Source organism: Phaseolus vulgaris, chromosome 8 (assembly GCF_051622355.1).
Source record: "Phaseolus vulgaris cultivar YP4 chromosome 8, ASM5162235v1, whole genome shotgun sequence".
NCBI classification, from domain to species: Eukaryota; Viridiplantae; Streptophyta; class Magnoliopsida; order Fabales; family Fabaceae; genus Phaseolus; species Phaseolus vulgaris.
In genome coordinates this window covers 45,859,481-45,884,537 of record NC_143505.1, presented here as the reverse complement: position 1 = coordinate 45,884,537, position 25,057 = coordinate 45,859,481, and the positions used below count along the sequence as shown (strand labels likewise).

The window sequence follows — 25,057 nt, the reverse complement described above, 5'->3', positions numbered from 1 at the left end:
TAAGGATTTTAGATGCATTAATAAAAGTAAAAGTAAAATTTTGGCTCTTCAAATATCTGAATTTCCAATTATAAACATTATCAATTTGTATATTTTCTACACCTAAAAGAAAAAGGCAAACAACATAATAGAATTTGATTTCTCTATAGTGAAATGGAGTTTCAACCCTAGAAAACCAAAATAGGTATGAGAATTCAGGTTTCCAAACACTTAATTCCCACCATAAAGAAACCTTTTTTAAATGTAGTATTTATGGAAAATTTCAGAGTTTCTTGATATGATTTTATTTATTATTATAAAAAAAATATGCATATGTGGAAAAGTTAGGATGAAGAGAGAGGGAGAATATTTAGGGTTTGAAGAATGGAAGAGTATTGGGTGGCGTGAGTTGGTCCCAATCCCACACTGCCAGAAATTTGGAAAGAAACGATTGGAGATGAGAGTGGGCAGTGCTTTCAGTTTTCATGTCCTCATCACACACTATTATGTCCTCTTCTTATATATAACCATTCTTCAACTTTTTTTATTTATTTAATCTATATCTTCATGTGATTTTTTTTTCTTTAATTTTTTATCATTCAAATTTACAATTTTTAACTATGTTTGATTCTTAATATATATATATAATAGGAACGACTTTGACACACTTAAAAAAAATACTCCCATCTAACAAACCAACTTTAATAATATAATAATATATTAAAATTTTAAATTAAAAAATAAATGTTTTGATTTTCTAATAATGTTAATGAATGTATTTTGTCTTTTAGTAGTGTCAATTATATATATATATATATATATATATTATTTATTATTACTAGTGAAAACATGCTACTACGTGTTTTTATTTTTTTTTTATATTAAAATAAAAATATTATTAAATTTTATATTAAAGTTATTAAAATATATATATATATATACACAAAAAGTTATTGTGGAAAATAAGTTTTTTCTATTAATTTTTATAGGTAATTTCATTTTACAGATACTAAAATAAATTGATTTAGTTTAAAAAGTTAAAATAATGAAATAAGTATACGTTAAAAAAACAATTACAAAAAATATATAAAAAGATACGTACACATCAACAAAAATAGTTACAAAATTATTTATTAATGATATAAATATTAACTTTTTATCTTTCATACCTTATATATGTCATTCTCTCTGCAAAGTACTGGAAAAAGTTCCATTACTTCAGCCAATCACAGTGGTAGATGTCGTATGATTATTAGAAAGAATTAACATATACCTAAAGTTTTGATTTAGTGAGAGGTGTCCCTGAGCGAAGGGTTGATTAGCAAAGTCAGAAATCAAAGTTAGTTAAAGAAAATGGAAACTTGGTACATAAGTTTGGTGGGTGCACGTACAAGTAAGAGAAAATTATTTCCAATAAACAATTGTCAATTGTGTGACCCTCTTGAATGTTTGATTTAGTAGTGAGAGAGAAATGACTCCACTTAATCTCCCATATGCATTCTTACATCTCTATTGGTCACCTGGTATTCCTACACATATGCATATACATCCATCTTAATTTTCTATTGAGATCAAGATCTCTTAACAATGAGAAAATCTCTATTGAGAAAATAATAAAAGATTAAATGTCATACTTAATTGTGTGAAGAATTTACAATGGTTTAAATCACAATTCAATTCTCACAAGTCGCTCTATAATAGGTGATATGAATGTATATGCCCAAATCTAAAATACATCTGTAAAATCGTTGCTACACTCGTTGAATATCCATATGCATTCCTATAGTTGTGTTCATCACCTTCAAGGTCTTTATATAGTCTTCAAAATATGTCCATTGAGGTTTTAGGGTTCTTCATTATTCATAATAGTCGTTAGACGCTCAATATCGAAACACTTGATCTTTGTGTCCTGAATGTGTAAGACATTTCAAAAACTTTCTTTATCTTCTTCTAGTATGATTGTTTTGACTTTAATCTTATTAACTTCAATATCTTGGTCAATATGCCACGTTAATCTTCATCTTTGATGTATTTTGTGTGTCTGATAAGTACCAAATTTCAATAATATTTAATATTAAAATATAGGCACTTATGGGTATTAATTACTAAAATAAGTATAAAATAACCCCTAATTTATGTATGTATACCTTTTTTACATATTTTGTGATTTTTATTTGAATAAGAACAATTTATTTCCAAATTTTGTGTTAATTTCAAGATTCTATGGTTGAATGGAGATGATTAGGCAAAAGTAGAATAATATAAGCTAAAAAGGGAAAGGTGGAAGGTCCCGACACGCATCAAGCTCACAAAAGCCCAACTCATCAGAGCATCTCGCTCGAGCAAGCTCATTCTTGCTTGAGCGAGATTGCTCAAATAGCATTGGGTGTTTCGACACTTTACTCGCTCAAGCGAGCTCTATCTCGCTCGAGCGAGATTGCTCCAGTAGCATTGGGTGTTTCGATGCTTTACTCTCTCAAGCGAGCTCTATCTCGCTTGAGCGAGAATCCACTTAACCCAAGTCATTTAGGTTAAATAGGGGCTAGATGCACAACCCTAGGTATGCAAGATTGAGAGAAAAATACCATTGAGTGACTTGTAACCCAATTGGGAGAATAGGGGGTGTGAGAAACATTAGAGGAGACAATCGTCAATGAGAAACATCTTTGATCTTCTTTTCATGCTCTCCCTACTTGTAATAGTCATCATATGTGGCTATCTTATGTATTGAGGTGATATCTAAACATAATATTTTGTTCTTGATTGATGATTGGGATTATTATTTTGTTTGTAATGCTTGGTTTACCATGATCTAGAATCTTAAATTTGACTGAAAAGTACTTCTAAGGTTCTGACCTAAACGATAATGCTTAACATATTTGAATGTTAGTAATAAATTTGAAATGTTAATTGCTATCAACGTCTGATCTTAAGGATAAGTTGTTTCTATAAATATGCGAGGAATCGATATTTAGGAAACACCTTAATAATTTTATATGCGATAAATTGATATAAATGATTTTTATACAGACATCAATATCAATCAAATGACACAATATTGTCATGCTAATCAAAATACAAAAGAGTGAGAAAGATGAAACTCAATCCCTATTTTTCCAATTGAAGCAACAACTTTTTGACTTGTTTTATTGTTAATCATTGCCAGCATAACAAATCCCAACAAAATTTTATTATTTTGTTTTATATTTAGTGAATCTTTTACTTGATTATTCAAGTGGGTTCAATATCCGTCCTTAGAAACAAATTATTACTTTTGACAGCGCAATGCACTTGTCGTAGAAAAGTCACCAGTGTTATTGAACAATCATATGCATTTTAAAATATTTCTTTATTTGTAATAATTTGAACATTTGAAACTGAAGGGTTTGTGTACTTTTATTTTCTATTTTCAACTTTGTTTATCATTTTTCATGTATTAGACACTTGAAATGGAAATATTAGCTTTCATGAATTTTTCATGTCTTTGTCCAATATTCATTCTTCAAATGGTTTCTTTATCAACTTTGAGGAATAATTATCTCTAAACTTGAATATCTTCTTTCCAGTATTGTTCTTTCTCATAATAGAAGTTCAAATAGAAAAAATCATATATGCATCTTTAATGTGTTTTACATTTGTTTGTGCTTGGAATAATCTTTCTAAACATCTTCGTTTGTATTTTCTCAATATTGTTTTGCTCTATACAAATCGCTTATCAACTTCATCCATTTTCTATCACAGAGGGAAATTTGAAACTTTGACTTTTAGTGTATTTGCCTCTTAATTATTCTCTATCTCCCTCCCTGCATTTCTTAATTATGTTTTTCTGTACGTGTAATTGTCATATCTCATGATCTTCACTCATTGTAATCAAATTCGTTAAGTAATATAAAAGAGAGTTTTCTTCTTCCTTTACCGTGTTCTTCAATTTTGTTCCCTTTCAATGATCAAAATATTATATTAACATGGTACCACATACACCCATAACAAAATGAATGCTCCCTGCTAAATGTTTATTAGTTATCGACAATAAATACACATTAACCATGAAGCTAATCCATGTGAATGTAATTACACTATAATCAACATATCCACCATATTATGTAAACACCAAAATAGATGAGTCCACCCTTCCGGAATAAATGCACTTGAACCTCTCCATTAACTACCCATGGTTCTGTCTCTTTGTCTTTATAACCTTTATTTTATTTCTTCTCCTCCATGCATCACGTCACTGCCCATTCTCTACTTCACCGTATTAACGCCAATTCATGCACTATAAGCCACCATTGTTCTCTCTCAATCATTCACTCATGCACGTGTCAATACAACCCAATCTCCGAAAATCTATTGAATCAAGATTTATTTTGGAAAACTATTACAATACTATTATTTCCCACGTTAAAATTAAGGAAAAAAAAGCAGAGTAATAAACTTACGGTTACTCTTCACTTTGTATACTACGTAATAGAGAAATTGGTTATTCATTATGTAATTTATTGCCTAAAGATAAAATCAATAATCCTTATAAAAAGCAAAATTCTTGTTCTCTAGAATAGCCAACTACCTCATCACGTAGTTGATTACTTCAGCTACAAAAGTAATCAAAAGCTAACTTATTAGCTGATCTGTTAGATATTGTTATTAGATTACTCGTGAGTAATTTTTAATTAAAACTCTTGCACTAAAAATATATCGTATCTGTTTGCTAGATTTTGCTCAACTTTTTACTTTTGCACACCGTTTTATGATCTTATTATAATTTATCTCTTGCTTTGTTAGTCACGTAATCTGTTCAATTTATACTTAGTTTGATAATTATTTTTCTGGAGAGTCTTGCATTCAGTTTCATATACGATCTTTTAACAACATTGATGGTACAGCCAACAAGTGACAAAAAGAGTACACCAACTCCTGCTTTAAAATGGGACAAAGGGTATGAGACAACATAGTCCTGTTGATTGTGGTTAGTTTCTTCTGTTTTTTACCTAATGTATTTTGTGGTAGATATTGTTACCAACCTCTCAAGTTATGTACTTAGCTATTATTTATTTCAACTTGCAGTCTACTATATAAATAAAGACTGAAAAGGTGGTAAAATGTGTAGACAACACTTTGTAATATAAAGTCTGCATTTTCATTTATATAAAATCTTGAGTCATACTTTGGTTGTTGTCACTTGTTTGTACTTTATATTATACCATTCTATTTGTATAATATAAAAAATGTGTACCAAATATTTAGATTTAGATGGTGATGTGTCACGTAATATAGAATTAAATGTTAGAAATGCATAATGCATAAGCGTAGATTGCATAAAGTACACAGACTTAGGATGAGTTATTAATGTAAAAATTTATAATTATTCTAACTACTAAAAAAAAGCATCATGGATGTAGCTTATGCCGTGCTTATCAGTTTTTACCAGGGAAGACTTCCTATTCCTAGATGAGCAGGAGAAGAAAAGTTAAAACACTGAGAAATCTTATTGAAGAATATGAAAACAACAGAACATACTAGGAGCTTTCCTGCTACAGACACAGTAGTCTTTGTTCCCTTCAAAATGGGTAATTCTTGAAAACACACACGAAAGAAACAAAGGCGACATTATGAAAACTGATTGCTGTGGCGCCTTTTCTGACGCGTAGACTAGGACAAATAATAGCTCGACATAGTGTTGCATGTGCACAAAACATGATGTTTGGTTTGAAAGATTTGGGGAGAAAAAAAATGAGAAAGACATGCATGTTTCAACATGAATGAAAAGAGACAGTGGAAGGGTCAGAAAACGAAACTGAATGAGTAAGACAGGACTTAGTGAGCATTCTGTAGAAGGAATGGAGTGGAAAGGAAGGATCCTTGGTCTAGTTTGAAAAGGAAGTAGGGGGAGAACAAGAAGTCGTTTAATTTTAGTAAAACTATATAATGTTATGGATTAAAAAAACTCATCCTCAAACTGCATTACAATTCTCTATAGTATTAAGGAAAAAATGACTAGGCGTGGTTAGTGTATGCACCTGTTCCTGTTTTATTCACCATAACTTTCATTATCTTTGCATGCTTCTTCCTGTTTGCTTCGGCCATGATAACCCCATTAGCATATAGATATATAGATATGCTGCCGTTAATTTAAGGCATCATTGACCTTTATGACTCTGTATGTTGATGTAATCGCAAGCCAAATACAGACTAGTTAGTTCCCCCAGAGTAAAAGTGAGGGAAAATAGATCAAATTTAGGTGTAGTATGATAACTGGATTCACATTATTCTGTGGTTGAAAATAAACTTGCATTCAATTTGTACATATGGTGAAAGTAAATATTAAGATATAACTACTTTAAACTTTAACGAATTCTTTTTCACATGTCCAAAAGTTCATGCTCAGATTGAAAAGTCTTCTATAATAAAACTGACAAGACTATATAATCCAAGTTTATTTGTAAAGCACAAATTAAAACGAAGCCAGAAAGAATTTAATTTGGGCTAAGGCTATGCTAAATTAGACTTTCAAAGGCATGTTAATTGGGCAGAGACTTGGGCTTTGGAGGATATGTGGTGATGCTTTTGAAAAGTCAAAGAAGGAAGCCTGACCGAATATAATGGCATTTTTTCCATCGCTTATATTATTTATGCAACAATGTTTTCTTTATGACGCCCTTTATAGTTCTACTTTTTCTTTCTATTTCTCTTCACATCAATTATCTTATCATACATTTTTACGTATTTCTCTTCAAATCAAAAGATAGTATAAGAACATTTTTTTAGTCAGAAACAGATGTGCATGATGAACATACAAAAATCAGTAGAAGACAATAAGAATCTCCTGAACACAGTAATGTTACTGTCAATTATTCTTTACTTTGACACAGCTTTCTTCTGCTTACCTGCATGCTGAAGTTAGGATTATATTACACCTTCGTTTGGTACATTATTTACATTGCTATCAATTCCAAATACTTAAATAATTACCTAAACCTCCTCTATTAATAGTAAGAAATATTAAACACCATATGTTGCAAGTATATTAAAAAGATCTTCAGCTCCTTTTTTTGATTCGTCCTCACCAATACATCCTAAAGAATGAAGTAAGAAAAATGAAACATTTTTATGACTTGCGGTAGTGTGATGAAATAAGTTTGATTATACTTTTGGAATGATGAATGTTGGGCTTTAAAGAAAACGTGGAAAATAAGAGAGTATCAAACCCTATAATGAAGATACACTCCTACTTTAGGTTGCTATAGGAAGAATTGTGCAACTTGGAATAGACTTATTCTAGATTCAGAAGTGATTTGTAAATTATACAATTTGAAAGTTATTCTAAAAGTTTATTCTGTATTGTTAATTTAAAAATTATTTGTTTGGATTGTACAATTCAAAATAGATTTCTAAATCTGGAAGTGCACAGGAAGTCCACAAGTCACTTGATTCCTACCATCCAAGAAATCAACCGATCATATAATCCAGAAGAGAGAACAACGGAGAGAAGAATGGATGTTCAGGGCTAATTTTATCATTTACACCAACTGAGACAAGAAGAGTGGATTTTCAGGGCTAATTTTATCTTTTACACGCTCCATGGGGTGCAAGAGGAAACCATGAGATTCCACTAGAATTCTGTAATAAATGTATAATCCAGTCACTTAAAAAATAGACATTAAAGACAAAAATTACAAAGAATGAATAAATGTTTAATTATCCTCATTTCATGTGATAAAACTATAGTTATTTATTAGTTAATATATACAAATTTACAAGCACTTGAACTACTGGTAAGACTGGTTTACAAAAGATAATTGTATCAATTAAAATTCCGTTAACAAGTATTCCCTAAGTTGAAAGAAATTTCATAACTTAGTCCTAATACTAATACTAACAATAACAATAATGAGGACATAAAATGACTCAGACTAGGAATTAAAAAAGAATTACATTATTACCTGCTCATATTTTTAAATGATTGACTATCATGAATTTCATGGGGAACCTTAACTGCGATCTAGCGGTACAAGACAAGACACCCATCAGTAAAAAAATTGGAAGGTAAAAATATTGAGAAACTACAATGAATATTATTGACCTTCGTCTGAAAGATGATCAGAAGGAATTTGACCAAAAATGTCAGGACATGAGTTCCAATTTCCTTGTTTTCGGGCCTCCCAATACCCTCCCACGTAGCGGTGGGTACCGCTCTCTTTATTCTTACGAAACCACCGTGGTTCCCAACCGCTCTCTTGCATTTTCCGAGCCTGAATCTCATTCAAACAAATATCAAATAACAAGCATAACAAGTTGTCTTAGAAAATAAGAATAAAGCATAAGGACTTCACTCTACTAAAGTGAAAAGTGTTGTTAAAATTTTGGCTACTTTATAATTTATTTTATTACTCATTTACCCTATTACAATCACAATTTCAACCGTCAATGTTCTTAATGATTGGTTAATTTATATTTCAAACTATACTTCTCGATTACTTTGGATATTAAAATATATAAGAAATCCACTACATTTATTTTAACACCCACAAAGTCACAGGTCGAAATTTTATAACCTTATTTAAAGCATACACGTGGACTCTGTTTGGACAAACTTTCTCTAAGAACTTTTAGGACAAAAAAGATAAATTTTAACTTAGGAAGAAGTTAATTTCACTTTTTCTTCATACTTCTTTCATCTAAAAGCCCTTTTGAAAAAAATCCATCCAAATATACCGAAAGAGCTCAACCTCCATACATCTCATTTAGTGATCTTGAAAATAAAAGGTGTTTATACCATTGCATTGAGAGAGTTTGCACGGTCAAAACAGAAAAAAGATAAGTGATCAGACATTCAGACAACTCGGTCTAAAATGTTTTTATTAAAAAGTAAAACAGTGAGGTGCTTCTTATAATAGCTATCACTATTAAGTTTGATTCATGTCTTTCCACAAGTAGTTGCATTCCATGACTAGTCAGATTTAAGGCATTCTAACAGTATTTGAAGCAGTAAGGTATCTTTGGAAGAAATTCTTTGCAAGGAATTTTAGGTTAAAAAATTGATTTTAGTTTTCCTATATATTAAAAATAGTTTATGCATAAGCTAATTTGTGAAAGTTAGCTTAGCTTTTCTAGATTCTTATTTTTGATTATGTATAAACTAATTTTAACTTATGAAGAAAACTTTTTTTTTTCTCACAAGTTCTGATGGAGAAACTTGTAAAACATACCTTAAATAATCCATTCTCACCCTTAGGTAGGATTTGACATGTTGACCAACCAACATGAGATGAAATTCGACGGAAAAGTTTGTTTCTAATTTTCCTTGATTTTCACCCTTAGCACAACTAAGATGTACTTAAACAATATATCTTAAGATTAGCTTACACAGGTTAAATATTATAACTTTTAAGAAGTTAATATGAGATGACTTCACTCATGTTTTAATCCTATTTCAATTTTGTTCTAAACCAAAAAATACAACACCACTCCATATCATGTTCCCAATCTAACATATCTATTTAATGTACTCCCTCTGAAACCAACACAGGAAACACCACAAAGTAGAGTGAAATAATTACCTGACGTTGACGCTGTTCAAGTCGCAATTTTTCTGAATTTGCCTTCTCATACTCGCCATTTTCCAAATGCCTTTGGTCAGGTCTTAACCTGGAATCAGTTGGTGGCAGCTTATCCTATGTATGCACACATAAAAGTGATAATAAATGAGTACAAGTACTCACAATATGCAAAATAATATGATATGGATATTTCTGTCCTTCAGCTTATTCTATGTATGCACTTATAAAAGTGATAATAAATACATGTACTCGTAATATGTAAAATAATATGATATGGATATTTCGATCCTTTAAAGTTAAATTTAAATTGTTTTATACTTTATAGCTCTTCCATGATATATAAATGATCACAATATTTCCTTACTAAACGCAACACTAATAATGGGGGTAAATAGGTGAAAAATACAGCCTATTTTTCCACTATAATGAAAAGGAATAGGAAAATAAACTGGCTATACACGCGAAAGTATGCGTTAAAAAAGAGACCTTTAATCCAGGGGTAAGTTCATTTAGTGTGATGGCAAACCGAGTGAAGTTGTATCTAGTGGGGAACTTGGGCGGCTTGCTCCGCTTCCATATTAGATGGGCATTTGACATTGATTCATAACCCTTGTCCTTCCCACTATAGTCTCCATTTATATAATACATGCTGTCATCCCATTTTCCGAGCAAAGTAGACAATATTTTCCCGTTTCTATCCTGAACAATACCATGAACCTGAGAGAAGTTCACATGTAAAGTACTATATTAGAACAAAGTTAATGTCAGCATAAAGTAAAAGACAATCCTCTGTAAAGATGAACTCCGTGAAACAGATATTCAGCACCTGGTGAGGATTTCGATCAATTATAGATTGTTCCTTGAATTTCAGTTTACATGAGTAATCTTGATTTCCCTGTATTCGCATTGTACCATAATGATCACAATACAGCTTTCCCAATATGAGATTGTATATTGATGTCGTAACCTGAAAGAAAAGTTCCATATCAGTTTAGAACCAAATCTGGACACAGCATTTTCTTTGAGGCCACTGGCCACATGGTACTGGAAGTAGTTAAATATACCTTACTCCACTGGAATACTTCACCATCATCAAATTCCAAAGTCAAAATGCCAACAGGATCAAGCTGAATTGAACGACCCCAAAATTTACTCTTTAAGTTGCTATCTCCACAAAATTTCCAACCTGTACCCTCACAGTGACATGCAACTATCATTGGGTGATGACTGACCTGAGAGAAAGAAGAAATATAATAATTACAAAACGGAAGCAGATATATTAAAAAAGGCACAGTCATATCCTTTGTTGAAATTCAAACAAATTGTACTTCATCAAGTTCTACAGAATTTAAGCAACTAATCATATCACTTTTCATTCATCCAATTAAGTGGAGTAGTTTTAAGATTATACTTGAGTTCTTCCTTCAAACTGTGCTTTGGAAACCTTTTTCCTTTTAATCCAGAAGCAAGAAGTTCTAAGGACTTCAAATAAGCAGCATTAATGAATACTGATATGTAGGATTTAAACAAATAATAAATTCAAAACATATAACCGTCACATTTCACACACACACACTCCTTTTTAATTCTCACAGGTGACCTTTCAATGATAGGTTTATATGTCTAGCACTAACACAGTCACATTTAAATATATTCCCCTAACATTTTTGTACCAAAATAATAATTTGATGCTTTTCACTTTCTGTGCAGCATTACATGATAAAATATATATTTATGATAAAATAATCAAGAAAAGGATCATCTATTTGATAATATCAATGTCAAGGATTAGCTCGGACCTTCTCTGAGAAAAATCGAAAGCCTTTATCAGGAAAGTCAGCCTCATATGTTTCCCCTAGTAATGGGTTAAATGGTTTACAGATTCTTCCTTCAGTCGAAGCATAGGCAGATACAGCAAAAGCAGCAACATTGAGAATTCTCATGAGGCTATTACCCTGCATAACATCATCAATGAGTTAAAATATTAGAACATTGCACCGAGCAATACACATTGAAGAACTAACAGCAAAGTACAAACAGGGAAACATGACTTGGGGTGCCATATTTAGAGTTACCCTTCTTCCCCATTCATATGCTCGGTCTAGAAGATATGAGTATTCCATTTCTTCACAGCATTTTTGCAAAGAGGAGAGAGGCTCATTAAAATAAACAGGAAGGCAAACTTTTGTTAGATCCTTCCCAATATTATCCTTAATCATTGACCAAAGACTGACACCTTTCTCCTTTTCAACAGGATCAGGTAATTTCTTTCGCCGCTTAACACAAGGATAGTTGGTTCCAACAGATCTAATAGAAGGATCTACATCCTCCTCAGATTCAACGGCACAGAGTCCATCATCTGAAGAGAAAGACGAGACCCTAATATCCGAAGCATTACTTTTAAAAGAATTCGACGATGACAGAAAATCCCGAGTCTCAAAAAAGGTAGTTTCTTCATCATCTGTTTCTTCCTCAGCTGCGTCATTTCTCTCATGATCATCGTCAGACTCAGTTGCACTTGCTTCTGGATCAAAAAGTTTAAATGCAAAAGACAATAGAAATAGTTCATAAGAAAACAAAGTATCAAAGATAATAACTGCCATTTAAGCACTTCTATTTTCAAGAAAATGCACAACCAAAAACCACACAATGAGAAGATCTTAACCATATGAAACATTCAAGCACTTACCACTAGATTTTTCCTGCCTTAATCCAGAAGAAACCTCTTGATCATTCAACTGTCTTTGGCTTTCGTCAACCACAGTGTTCTCCAGATCAACCTTTTCTGTCTACAATAATGAAGTACAAAGAAATTCTTTTACTTCACAAGGAGAACAAAATAAACCTTAATCAAATATATCAACAAGTAAAAAGAAGCAATTAAAAACTAAAGATCAAACGAAAACTCTCCACAGTGCGAAGAAAACTATTTTGTTTAAGCCATTGAAATATGGTAACTCAATGGATGGACTCTAGTACGAAAGATCACAAACCATACCAAGAAAGATTGAAACAATTTCTGTTTCAAAGTTAACCTAGTCCACTTACTCTCTCTCCTAATTAAAATAGTAATTTTGAATTGAGAGGGGGGGTCAGTAAAATATCAGGAAGGCACATTTGTAAAATACATTAACGCAGAAAACATGGCGATCTATTAATATTTACCTTTCGAATTTTTTGCTTATACATTAAGGTGAACAGGCTTATTGGATAAACAAAAATATAAGAACCGTCAAAATTAGGTATAGCATTTTATGATTAGTCAAACCGCTGCACCCCTGCATGCATGGTTATTAACTGGTTGAAAACTTCTACAGCAAGATATATAAATACAACCCAGAAATATATCTAGTTAGCGTCTCATTTCAACCTATACAATTTTTTTTACAAAGAACATTCAGCTGTGCATGTATGATATAAGTTCAATCGCCCAAGGATTAATTTCTAACAGAACTCTGCTACTAATATGATCAAAATTCATCACAAGTCAGAGAATAAAAGAGCCTCAAGATCCACTAACCACAACTTCTTTCCTTTTGGATTTAAGATTTATAACTTACACACTATCATACCAAAACCCTACTTGAGGCATCTAACTGGTTAAAGAAAGACTCAATACGAGATATGGAACTAATTGTCCATTACAAACCAATTCAACACGAAAGGGAAAGAATTTGACAGAAGAACACTGAATATTATTAATTACTGTAGCACCTATGACAAGTGAACTCAAGAACAAACCTTTAGATTTGGTAGTAGATTATGTACACCAGTAGAAGAAAAAAACATGGGAAAACTAGAGAAATTACACATATGGCATTTGACAGGATGATAATACACATTCTCTATTTTCTTTTAAATGAGAAGGAGAAAGACATAGCCCCCTCCTTTCTTTGCCGCTAATCTTAAGAGTACTAAGAATGACCAGCTTTCTGTGCAGTAGTAGAAATCCACCAAGAATAACCAGTTTGATTGGCTTGAAGTTTTCTACTTTTCAATAAAGGTACCTCTAAATGCCGCAAAGTGTCGATTAGAGCCATCTGCTTTTGTTTAAGCAGCAGAAGCTGGTTTTGCAGCGCAGCATACTCATTTCTCATTATTTGTTCACTGTCCCGAATGGCTTCCTCACTTACTCCTTCCTCCATAAGCCGATGCCTCAGTTTCTCAGTCGAAACAGCCACACTGTCCACTGGCGCCATCAACTCACTGTTGGATATCCGGGGAAACATATCTTTCACTGCCTGCAAGGCCTCCATCCATGCCACCCTATCATCAGGAGTCTCGGCCCTCAAATGGAGTGTCTTAGTCCCAGTGAAAACAGAAAACCTCTTGTCATCGGACTTGCTCTCACGAATAGTCGAAACCTACACACACAAACACAGATATGAACACAACAAACAAAACTCACCACTCACAAACCCCATAAAAAGAAAATCACCACGCCACCCACCACATTGAAGTTTCTATACATTAATAATCAATGTTCTTAAAACGGCCAAGGGTTTACAATCTCTATGACAGCAATAGCAGCCACATTTGTCCTCAATCTCGTGAATATCACATATAACGACTAATCCAAAACCACAATTCAAAACTTTCTTTTGATACAAAACCACATGTATCCTCCAGAGGAAGCAATCCGAGTAGGATCACACTATAAACTACAAATCTGCGAAGAGTGCAATTTAAAGCTTTGTTAATAACTAACTCCATCGATCATCACTTAAAAGCTCACATTACATAAATCGGATATTCAGATTCATATACATAAAGGCTCAGTAATTACAACTTCTGAATTTCCAATTTCGTACCTGATACTCTCCCAGCGTCGTAACCCAAACCGAAACGAAATTAAAAGGGGACAAAAACAAATGGAAGAGAATGATGAAACGGACCTTGAGATGGATTTCGCCGACGGGCTTTCGGCGGCGGTCGACGTGATTCGAATTGCGATTGCGAGAGATCATTCGCGCGGATTCCTCGCCAATGACCTTCGATCCCTTCTCGGTTTCGGAGTTTACGATGATCTTGTCGTTTCCGTGAATTTTATAGTAGGAGAGGACGCCGTCTTGAAGCACGAACCAGCGCGTTTTCCATCCTTTGCCGTAGTTCACCCACTTGCGCAGAATCCCGGAGATTCCGTTCCCGATGAGGTCTTTGATCCTGAAGTCCACCACGGCCGGAACCGACGGGGGGTGCGCGCGGCCGCCTTCCCCACCGTTGGTGACGGAGTGGAGGGCTTCTTCCGGTCGAGGGGCAGGGTCGGATCTGGATGTGGTGGAGATAGGGGGCATGTCGAGGGTGACCGGAGAAGAGTGGTCGGAGACGATGGAGACACAGCAGAAGGAATGCATTAACTAGGAATGAGGGTGGCGATTGAAGAAAGGGTCATGGTATGCGCGTGGTCTTTGTTGGTGGTGATTAAGAATTGGGAGAAGGCAAAAATTGAAGAGTCAAGAGGAAGAAGGAGAGGGAGTGCAAGTTCGCGTGAAGGATCCGGAGATTAAAAAACGGTTACGTTCGAAGTTCTTTAACTAAAATAATTCTTTCTTTTCTCATTTTTTATTCATTTCCCCCACAATATTTAACCGATAAATAAACATAGAGTGTACCATAAACGACTTTTATATTCTTATTCAAATACAAAATACAACATACTATACATATATTGACTTTTAATTTTATTGTAAAATTTGTTTAGTTTATTTATTTTAAAAATATATAATTCTCAGCTTATTTAAATAACTAAATTCGATATACATTTTAAAGAAGTAATTTAAAAAAAAATATTTAAGAAATGTATAGATTTTTATATTGGTTTTTAGAAATTGTGTATTTTAAAATATTTATTTTAAATTTAAATAAAGTGGCTAAATACGTCAATATGCACCATTTTTGTAAATTTTGCAAAGAATAAGAAGAGAGGAAACTATAAGAACATTCATTATGTTATGTAAATCATTTTAGTTATCAAATAAAGAAATAACCAAAATATGTTCATCCCTGGGCAGGCTTATTTAAAATATTGTATATAATAAAATCATATTTTTACTATATCATAAAATTGTTTTTTACAGGTCAATTAAAATTTAGATAATTATTGTGAAAATATTTTTTTATTTTTTATTTAGAGTAACAAATAAAAATAATTAAAATTATTAATTATTCATTTTTATTTTAAATAAAATTGGCCGTTAGAATTTATGTTTTGTAAAGGAAAATTATACTTACCTCTAATAAGAATATACTAAATGGCACCCATATCTTCTGTATAGTTTTGAAATAAATACTTACCTTTCTTATACTGTTACTAAGATAATACTCACACTATACTCTATACTTTTAAATACATTATAAATACATATTTACTTTTCTTATATTCTTACAAAAAGAGGTTATATCAATATAAAATTAACGTAATAGTTGATAAAAAGAAATTGTAAATGTACGACAAATTTTATATATATATATATATATATATATTCACAATTAATTCTTAAAAATTATTTTTTTTTAATATAATTAATACTTTTTATGAAAAAGATAAATATAAAAATTATTTCTTTAAAGTTATAAAAAATGATAGTCACCATTTTAGTTTTAAAATAAACATTTGTGATCTACATGTTTTTAATGAAATGACATCTAGTCTTTAAATGTACATTTACTTGATGATTTTAATAAATGACATTAACGTGTTCATATTCTTACTAAAGTAATATTGATTTTTCTTATTATATTCATAAAAAATTATTTTTAAAACATTTTATTTATAAAAGTTTCCTTAGTTTTTATATTGCGAAACTTTAATTTTTAATTTTTATAATATTTTACTTAATTTTTATTATATATGGTATTTTTAAATAAATCAAGAGAAATGAGTGTTGCTTTATTAAAAATAAAATAATGGTAATGTCATTTGTTAAAAGCAATAGAAGAGTGAATGTCTATTTAAAAACTAAAAAAGTTGGAATGTCACTTTATTGAGACCATTGTGACAAATTTTTATTCCAAAACTAGGAAGGAAGAAATATAAATGTAATTTAGTTTAGTCACAGGGATATAATTTTAATTTCCTTTTCTCATAAAAAATATTAATAAATTGATAATTTATTAGTATTTAAAAATTAAACGTAACCATATATATATAGCACTAATTTTGGTATATTTACAATTTATTGCATTTATTTTTATCAGTTGCTATAATTTGATTTTGCATTATATATTACCTAGAATTAACATTTAAATATGTAGTTAACTTCTTAATATAGGATTCCTCTCTTTAATTTCTTTTTTGGTATTTATCAATTTTATTTTTATATTAATATTTATTTTATTGTTTTATCTTATATATTTTCATCATTTTATTATTTTTTTAAGCATTTAATAAATAACTAAGTATTTTTATAATTAATTGGAAACTGATTTTCATTTTTAATTTTAAAATTAATATTCTACTATTTTATAAAAAGCAGTTATCAATTTTAAATTTAATAAAAAATATGAATACACATACGCGTAAGCTCCTGTATTTCCGCTAACCTTAAAGAAAGAGCATGGTTTTGCTAATCAATTTTTTTTTAATTTGAAATTTCTTCATTATTATAACTTGACCATTTGGTAGATTATGCAAATGAACAAAACTTAATTTCCTTAGGTTTCACAAAAAATTTACTTCCAATCTGATTTTCTGATTATTTGTCATCACGGTTTTTTTTCTATATTTTCTTCTTTTAGGTTTTGCTTTTTGATAGTTCAATCATTTTAGCCTTTTATGAAATTCAGATTAAAAGACCACCTTCAAAATAGAAATCGTGGGTTTGTACCACCTTTTATGAAATTCAGATTAAAAGACCACCTCTTAACAATTGTTTTCTTAACTTTACTTTTTTATATGCTATACTGATGTTTTGTTTATTTGTTAATTGTAGATGGATAAATTTCAGAGCAAAATATAGGAAGAAGAGAAGGAAAAACTTCAAAAGCAGCAACAAGAATTCGTCTTCTTCCCACGAGTTTGTCTTCTTCCCATTTTTTTTAATTAATTATTCACAATCTTCTGACAGAGAGAAACTTCAATTAGAAGAAAGTATAAAGAGGAAGACACTGAACCCCAAGGCACTATTTCATGTGTGTGTCGCAAGGTTCTAATGTGAAGGAACATTGTTAAGAGCAGTGTGTAATTCGGATTCGGTGAGTGTTGTATTCTCTAAAAAAAGTTGCATGCGCTTCTACATCCATTAGAGAGTATAGGAAAAAGTTGGTAGTTTTGTTTGTGAATAAAAAAAATGTTTGATTTTGGGATTTGATTGGGAAGGTTAAAAGTAAGGAGGATGACGATATTGCAGGAATATGGAGGGAAAGTGGTTGACGATGGTGGTAAAGGATATAAACGATTTGATAAGTCTCTTTGCGGCAAGGCAAAGAAAGAAAAAAGCATGTTTCATTATATTTTCTTCTTTTGTATATAATATTTTTCATGATTAATGTTGATTGTACAATTGAAGATGAATTTTTGGTTTATTGCAGTGTCACATATGTTGCAATGATTAAGAGTCTCAAATGTTACCTAATTATCATATATAATTGGTTGTACGTCGTCAAACGAAAAAATATTGGTTTAATTCCGATAATTGATAAGATATTAAAAAATAATGAAACTTAAATCCTATTTAATTATTTTTTTTATTGAATTTGTAATGTTAAATAAATTTTAATTATTACAACTTCATCAAATATTTTTTTTACCCATAATTAATAAAATATTAAAAAATTATAAAATAATATGAAACTCATTCTATTTAATTATTTTCTCTTTTGAGTTTGTAAAAATGTCTTTAGAAAAGTGTTATCGTCATTTTTAAAATTTCATTTTTATTTAAAATTCAATCAGAATGGTTTTATTATAAGTAACAAACATAAAATAATTGTAAGTTTGTCTTCTACGTAAGACATTTTTTAGATGTTTCTTCGTGGTACATGATTTTTACAATAACTAATGAAATAAACAAAACTTTTGAAAAAAATGTAATTATGGTTGTTTCTGTGTGGATGTATAGTGGGATTTTTAAAGAGGAAAGAAAAAAATTCAAATAAAATAATTTATATTTATTGTTATAATCTATACCTTTGTACTTATATATATAGGAGATTACTCATTATAATTGTTTTTTTTACACAAATTTGTTCATATTTTATCTTTATTAATATTTTATTAATTTATTTTGTTTATTTTGTCATTTTGTAATTTCAGCAGTTAACAAAGTAGTTTTTTAGTTTTAAAAAATTATTTTATTTATTGTCATTTAACAGTTGCTAGATGTGGACCACTTTATTTTGAGAGAGTGGAGAAATTGGTACGTTGTTGTTTTAGACTCTCTTTTTTTCAATTGTTATACCGTTTTGAATTTATGAAATTTGTGATTGACTTTATGTTGAATGTTTTTAAACGGATTGATTATAGCATAATGCTTCTTATTACTTTTTTAATTTTCAATTTGATTCAAATTAATCACAAAACAGTTTGATTTTGAGTTTTGATCCGTTTGTTTTGGAAACTACTTTTCTGTTTTAATATATTTGTAAAATATATCAGTAGGTACACTTAGATAATTTGTGTCTAAAATGTACTATAAATTTATAAGATTAATATAAGTGTATGAATAATAATATTATTTATTCAAATTTTAATATTAAACATAAATGTATATAAATGATAAAAATAAAAAAATATGAATATATAGATGCGATAAGGTGTTCTCGCACATGTGTTCCCAATAGTAACCTTAAAAGAGCATGGTTTTGCTAATCAATTTTTTTAGTTGGAATATCTTCATTATTATTCTGTAAATGAACCAAACTTAATTTCTAAAATTAATTATTCTTATGAATTGTGTATAGTGTTAAAAAGTTATTTAAATCAGAATTTCCATAGTGAACATTGCATTTTGTGATTAATATACAAAGTCAGTCATTTCAATATACAAAGTCGAGTCCCACCAAACCTTGAGGAAGAATCAACAGAAGAAGAAGCTACAAACCAGAATATCAAAAGTTCTTCTTGCTGGTCTTCTTAAATGTTTATAAAATGTCGTAAATAAGTTGGACTCATTTGAGGGGTCCAAATAGTAGAAATGAGTTAGAATAAAGTGTCTTAAGCATAATAGGGGGTGTGGGTAGCATTTTAGCTCGTTCCTAGCCTATTTGGAAAGCATTTTGACCTAATTTCTAGAAGGACAAGCCAAGGATACGGGATTTACTTAGTCAAACCCTAAGACTACCCATTTTTTCCCTTTTTCCATCTTACCCTTTTAGCTTGTTCTCCATGGCTCCTTCATCTATAAATAGGAGGCCTACCTAGTGTATTTGACAAGTTGAAATTATAGTAAAGAAATTTTGCACAATTTTTGTGTGAGTAGTGAGTGTTCTCCTCCAAATTTAATCTTATCTTGTGACATATGAAGCTCCCAAGTGGCGGTCTCCTTTCACTCATCTTAGTGATTCCATCCCATCAAGTAGCGTGATTCATCCTTGCTTCACCATCCCTAAGTTCTTCTTTCATCATCTCTTCCATTTATCCATTTACATTCTATCTTAAATTTGTTCTTAGTTTTGCTTCTTTGAATTTCAATTTGGTTTTCTCTTTTGTTCCTTTATTGTTTGTTCAATTCCGCACCATATTTGTCATAATTCTCACCATATAATTTTACTTTCCTTTTGCCGTTATGAATGAACCTTCACATCTATTTAACCACTTGGTTAAGTTAATGCCCAGTGGGGATTTTCCTTGGATTTTCACTCTTAACTGTCTTAAAATCACAATCATAAATATCAAAGTGTCACCTAATGATCAATCCTAAGATCAATCGACATCATTTTGCCACAGAGAAAATAAAAATTGGCATCGCGGAAAAAAAAAACATAAAATTTTTCAGAGAGTTCGAATCATTATTAAGCCTTACCTTAATCCCTTATTAATTAAATAAATAAAAATAATAAAGAACTCATAATAATAATTTTTAAAAATAATAATTAAAAAATAACATAAGAACATGATGAGTACTTAATAACATTAAATGTCTTAATAACCTTTTAAAAACATTTACTTTTTCATTCAAGACTAAGAATACATGACTTCCAACAAAGATAATCTCTTTAATAGTTGTCATCACAATACAACCCCTACCCTATAATATTTAAATTTAGAATAATAGATATAATAATTAATTAATATGCAACTCACATGTTTAAATGTTCTAGTTACATATGCAAAACTAAAAAGAAATTAACAAAGAGTTATATGTAAGCAAAAAATTGATAACTATACCTTCTTTAATGTGTTTAAGGCTTCCAAAGATTTAATACCACATCCACAAAATTTCTTGAGAGTATCAGAATCTTGGTTCAATCCCAATATGTTTACATATTGAGTAAAATAATTCAAACATCATAAATATATAGAAAGAAACATTTATCATGTTTAAAATGACTCCAAAATTTCTCAACCTTTCTGCTTTCATGGTTCAACATAATTTTGGTACAATTCATAGCATTTTGAAGCTGAATTTTACCTATTAGGCAAATGATGATATATAAATATACTATCACTTATAATAAAAACCTATAGTTATGTAAAATAAATAAATACATAGACAACACATGGATCAAATTTTATTTCACACCTAACAAATAATTGTACTAGTTGGAGATATTGATCCCACAAGTAAATGTAATGTAATTTTCACTTTATTAAATTTATTAAATTGGTTGTTATGTGAAGTTGAATTAGATTTAAATTTCATTTTTATCTCATTAACATATAAATTAATTAACAATACAATTTTAATTTAATTTTACACAATTTTAAAAAATTAACACTTTAAATTATTTTATACAAGGTAATAAGATTATTATAAAAATAATTTACGATAATATTTGATGCTTCATATCGTCATCATGAGACTTAATTTCAATGATCCATTCTTCTTTATGGTGATGCCTCCATATTTTTTTCCATATTATTTCTTAGTAGTGACCCGTAACAAACTCCTATAATATTTATAGTGAAATAAATAATTAAATGTTAATATGATAGATCAAAAGAAAAAAAAATATGAATACTTAAAAATAGGTAAAAAAAACGCAAGGAAATATAAATAAATATTATCTTTCACTTTCTTTTATTGTGTTTAAAACAATAAATTTTAAGCATGAAGTTTTCATAGAGACAACAAGAACAGGTTTTCACAAACATTTTTAACACCAACAAACTTTCAGATAAAATATCATATAACATAAGTTTAAGGAATTGTCAAACTTTATGAATTTTCATTATTTTGATCATATTAATAAAATATAAGTTTAATTACCTTATTCGTTCCTACTTTCTAGAGCAATAGTCAATTTAGTATAATGATTTTTAAAGAAATCAATTTGGTCCCTATGATTTTTAAAATGTATATAAATTGGTCATTTCCGTTAAGTCGCACCTTACGACGTCAAATGTTGCTTATGTGGCAGAGAGGTGTGATTGAAAAATGTGACGTGTCAAGATCAAGGCTGATGTGGCAATTGAACTAACAATGACGTGGTGCTCCTCTCCCTCCCCCACCCTCGTCGTCAACACCACCACCATCGCCCGCTGTCACTCCTCAACTCTTCCCTCACACTCTCTAATCTCTGGTTCAACGCCACAATAGTTCCAACCAACCCTAGCAGCTCCTTCTTCACCTTTAGCTCCTCTTTCTTCACCTTCATCTCCGACACAACCTCGCGCACCTCGGCATCGATTGGCCGATCGAAAAGGAGTCGGATGATGGATGATGGCGGCAACGTCGTTGGTTACCTCGCGCGTCTGCAAAACAACATCGTTGCAGAGAGAAAAGAGGTGAGCGAAGTCTTCGCGATGTGAGATGAGGTAGGAATGGGTCTGTGAGCGGATCTGGAGGGATTGCGACTCGAGGTGCTAGATCAGGAGGTACAAATCGGGCGCTGTTAGAGGGGAAGTTGGGTCTAAGAGGTCCTGTGCGCTGAGAGAAGGTCGCAGACGTTGATCGTGTCGAACAGAGACTCCACGACGATGATCGCACGAGGAACGAGAAAAGGAAGAAGGGGGGAATGTGAAGGAGACAGTCAGTGGTGGTGGCGACGACGAGGGTTGGGGAGGGAGAGGAGAAACACCAAGTCATTGTTAATTCAACTGCCACGTCAACCCTAATCTTGACACATCATATTTCTCAATCACATCTCTCTGCGAGATAAACAATATTTAACACTATAAGGTGCGACTTAACGGAAAGGACCAATTTGTATACATTTTAAAAAACATAGGGACTAAATTGATTCTTTTAGAAACCACTATACTAAATTGACTATTGCCCTAGAAAGTAGGGACGAATAAGGTAATTATACCTAAAATATAATCTTTAATCAATTGAGTATATAATATAATGTGTTCGAAAAGATGAGAAAAAGGACTTCAATCATAAGATCAAGCTTTAACTTTATAATATATTATGTTAAGTTTTAAGCATAAAAATAATCAAATTAATAAAAAAATAACTCATCACCTTCAAATGGTCTTTCCTAAGCCTGTAAAAAAACTACAACTCATCACCTTGAGCTTAGGATTTGTAAAATTATGCAATTCATGAGCTTAAGCTTGAGATTTGTAAAAATTTGCAACTCATCAACTTAAGCTTAAGATTTGTAAAATTCTACAACTCATAAGCTTGAGCTTAATATTTGTAAAAATATAAAACTCATCAGCTTAATATGCCTCTTCAAAAAATTGTGTTTCTTCCTTTTATGAGAGCTCCCCCTTAACTTGTACTCTCCCTTTATGTCTTTCCATCTCATTATATTCTCCCCATTTTTAAGAAACAACAATAAAGGGGTGGAATCCTTTACTGTTTGGGTAGAACACAAGAAGACACATGGGCAAAGAGATAGAAAATGTTGTTTTATTTGAAGTGAGTAAAATGGGTAGTAATGTTCACAGTGAAAATTTGGTGTTGGATAGAGGAAAGATGATATCCATGAACGGTAAAAGTGGCTCCTTGTTGGCATATTTTTGGGGTTTATCTTTTGGTTCAAGAACACTAATGTAGGCGATAAAGGACTACATTATGTTAAACAAACGCAAGTCATGTGACGTCCATTGCTCTGGGTTTTTTTCCCAAAAAAAGCCAACTTGAGGTGCGTTGGTTTGATTGAGGCGTCTTTGAATAGGCAAGAATGTGCCTCATCTTGAATTACTTCTTTACCTTTGTAAATTTAAAAGGTAAGCACGATTTAGGTCGATCAACAACGAGCATGTAAGAACTTGAAGAAGAGATGTACTAGCCAGGTATTCCTTTAACTTGGTGAAGGCTTCTTTGTAAGAATGTATGGCTTTAAACTAGACGGGGGGGGGGGGGGGGTGAATGGTTTAAAAAGGGTTTTTGCAAACTTTTAAGCCAAGAATGAAATTACTCAGAGAAACAATTGATAAGGAAATCAGTTTTCCAAAACACAAAGCAAAAACAACAGCACCAGAAAAACTATCGGTTGTTTATACCAGTTTGCAAATATGAAAACTGACTTTAAAGAGATTAAGGATAGAGAGAATGCACATAGAGGTTTATACTGGTTCACTCTAAACCCAGAGCTACATTCAGTCTTCTCAGAAACCACTGAGGAAATCCACTAAGCAATTAAACCTAGATCACTTACAACACAACCAAAGAAGTGACCTTGATCCCCTCAAGACACACACTTCTCTTGGTCAAACACACCAACATTAAGAATGCTGATCTTGATCCCCTCAAGAACACACAACACTTCTCAGCAACACACAGAAAGTTTCTTTCAACAGTACAAAGGATTACACTTGTTACAGAATGAATCTGAAATCAATACAAGAGAAAATCCTATCTCACACACTTTGATCAAACTCAATCTCTAAGCAATCTCAACTTTTCAAAACTCAAAACTTGTTGTAAAGCCCAAATCTGTTTTTCTGTATTTAAAACAAAGTTGTTGTTTGTTATCAAATCTTAACAAACTATTCATTGCATTTAAAGATTGGTCAAAGCATTAAAAACTGGAGCGTAAACAGTTAGAAAAACATTTAATGCTCAGTCAAAGCACAAAACAGTTTTCTGTTATGGTACCAAAACAAACAATCTGTTGTTTCCATGAATCAATCGGTTGTTTTGGTTTTGAGAGCAAGTTAACCATAAAAACAGTTTTCAACCTTTTCTAAAAACACCTAAGTATAAAACAATCGGTTGTTTCGACAAAACAACAGGTTGTTTTTCACTTAGTTTGAAAAACACTTTTCTTTTTTAAAAGATTGAGAATGCCTATGCTTTGGATTCAATCAAGAGTGGATTACATATTACATCTACCCCAAATCCTATCTAAAAGGACAGCTCAGCAACAACAAGCACAACCAGCCTTTCATCATCCTTCAAAGGGTTTGGATTCTTCAAAGCTTGAACACACTTGATTCAACAATCTCCCCCTATTTGATGAAGACA

At 31.2% G+C, this 25,057-nt stretch overlaps 1 protein-coding gene across 12 annotated transcripts; it reads right to left on the bottom strand.

Annotated features, from left to right (window-relative positions):
- Positions 1 to 7,284: 7,284 nt before the first annotated feature.
- On the bottom strand, positions 7,285 to 15,091 carry LOC137824154 (oxysterol-binding protein-related protein 1C). 12 transcript variants are annotated; one of them, XM_090293921.1, is made up of 13 exons: positions 14,432 to 15,041; positions 13,987 to 14,205; positions 13,544 to 13,900; positions 12,226 to 12,325; positions 11,588 to 12,060; positions 11,336 to 11,491; positions 10,601 to 10,768; positions 10,363 to 10,503; positions 10,023 to 10,253; positions 9,537 to 9,650; positions 8,060 to 8,228; positions 7,920 to 7,971; positions 7,285 to 7,596 (listed from the first exon to the last, which is right to left on the bottom strand). In XM_090293921.1, exons 2-13 carry the CDS (start codon positions 14,005 to 14,007, stop codon positions 7,497 to 7,499), a joined length of 2,082 nt encoding a protein of 693 aa, XP_090150047.1. In that variant the 5' UTR covers positions 14,008 to 14,205; positions 14,432 to 15,041; the 3' UTR covers positions 7,285 to 7,496. The 12 variants fall into 12 exon arrangements, with proteins under 12 accessions (XP_090150047.1, XP_068485733.2, XP_068485734.2 ...); XM_068629632.2 differs by having other exon boundaries at positions 7,920 to 7,978; positions 11,612 to 12,060; XM_068629633.2 differs by having other exon boundaries at positions 7,920 to 7,978; positions 11,612 to 12,057.
- Between the last annotated feature and the right edge of the window lie 9,966 nt (positions 15,092 to 25,057).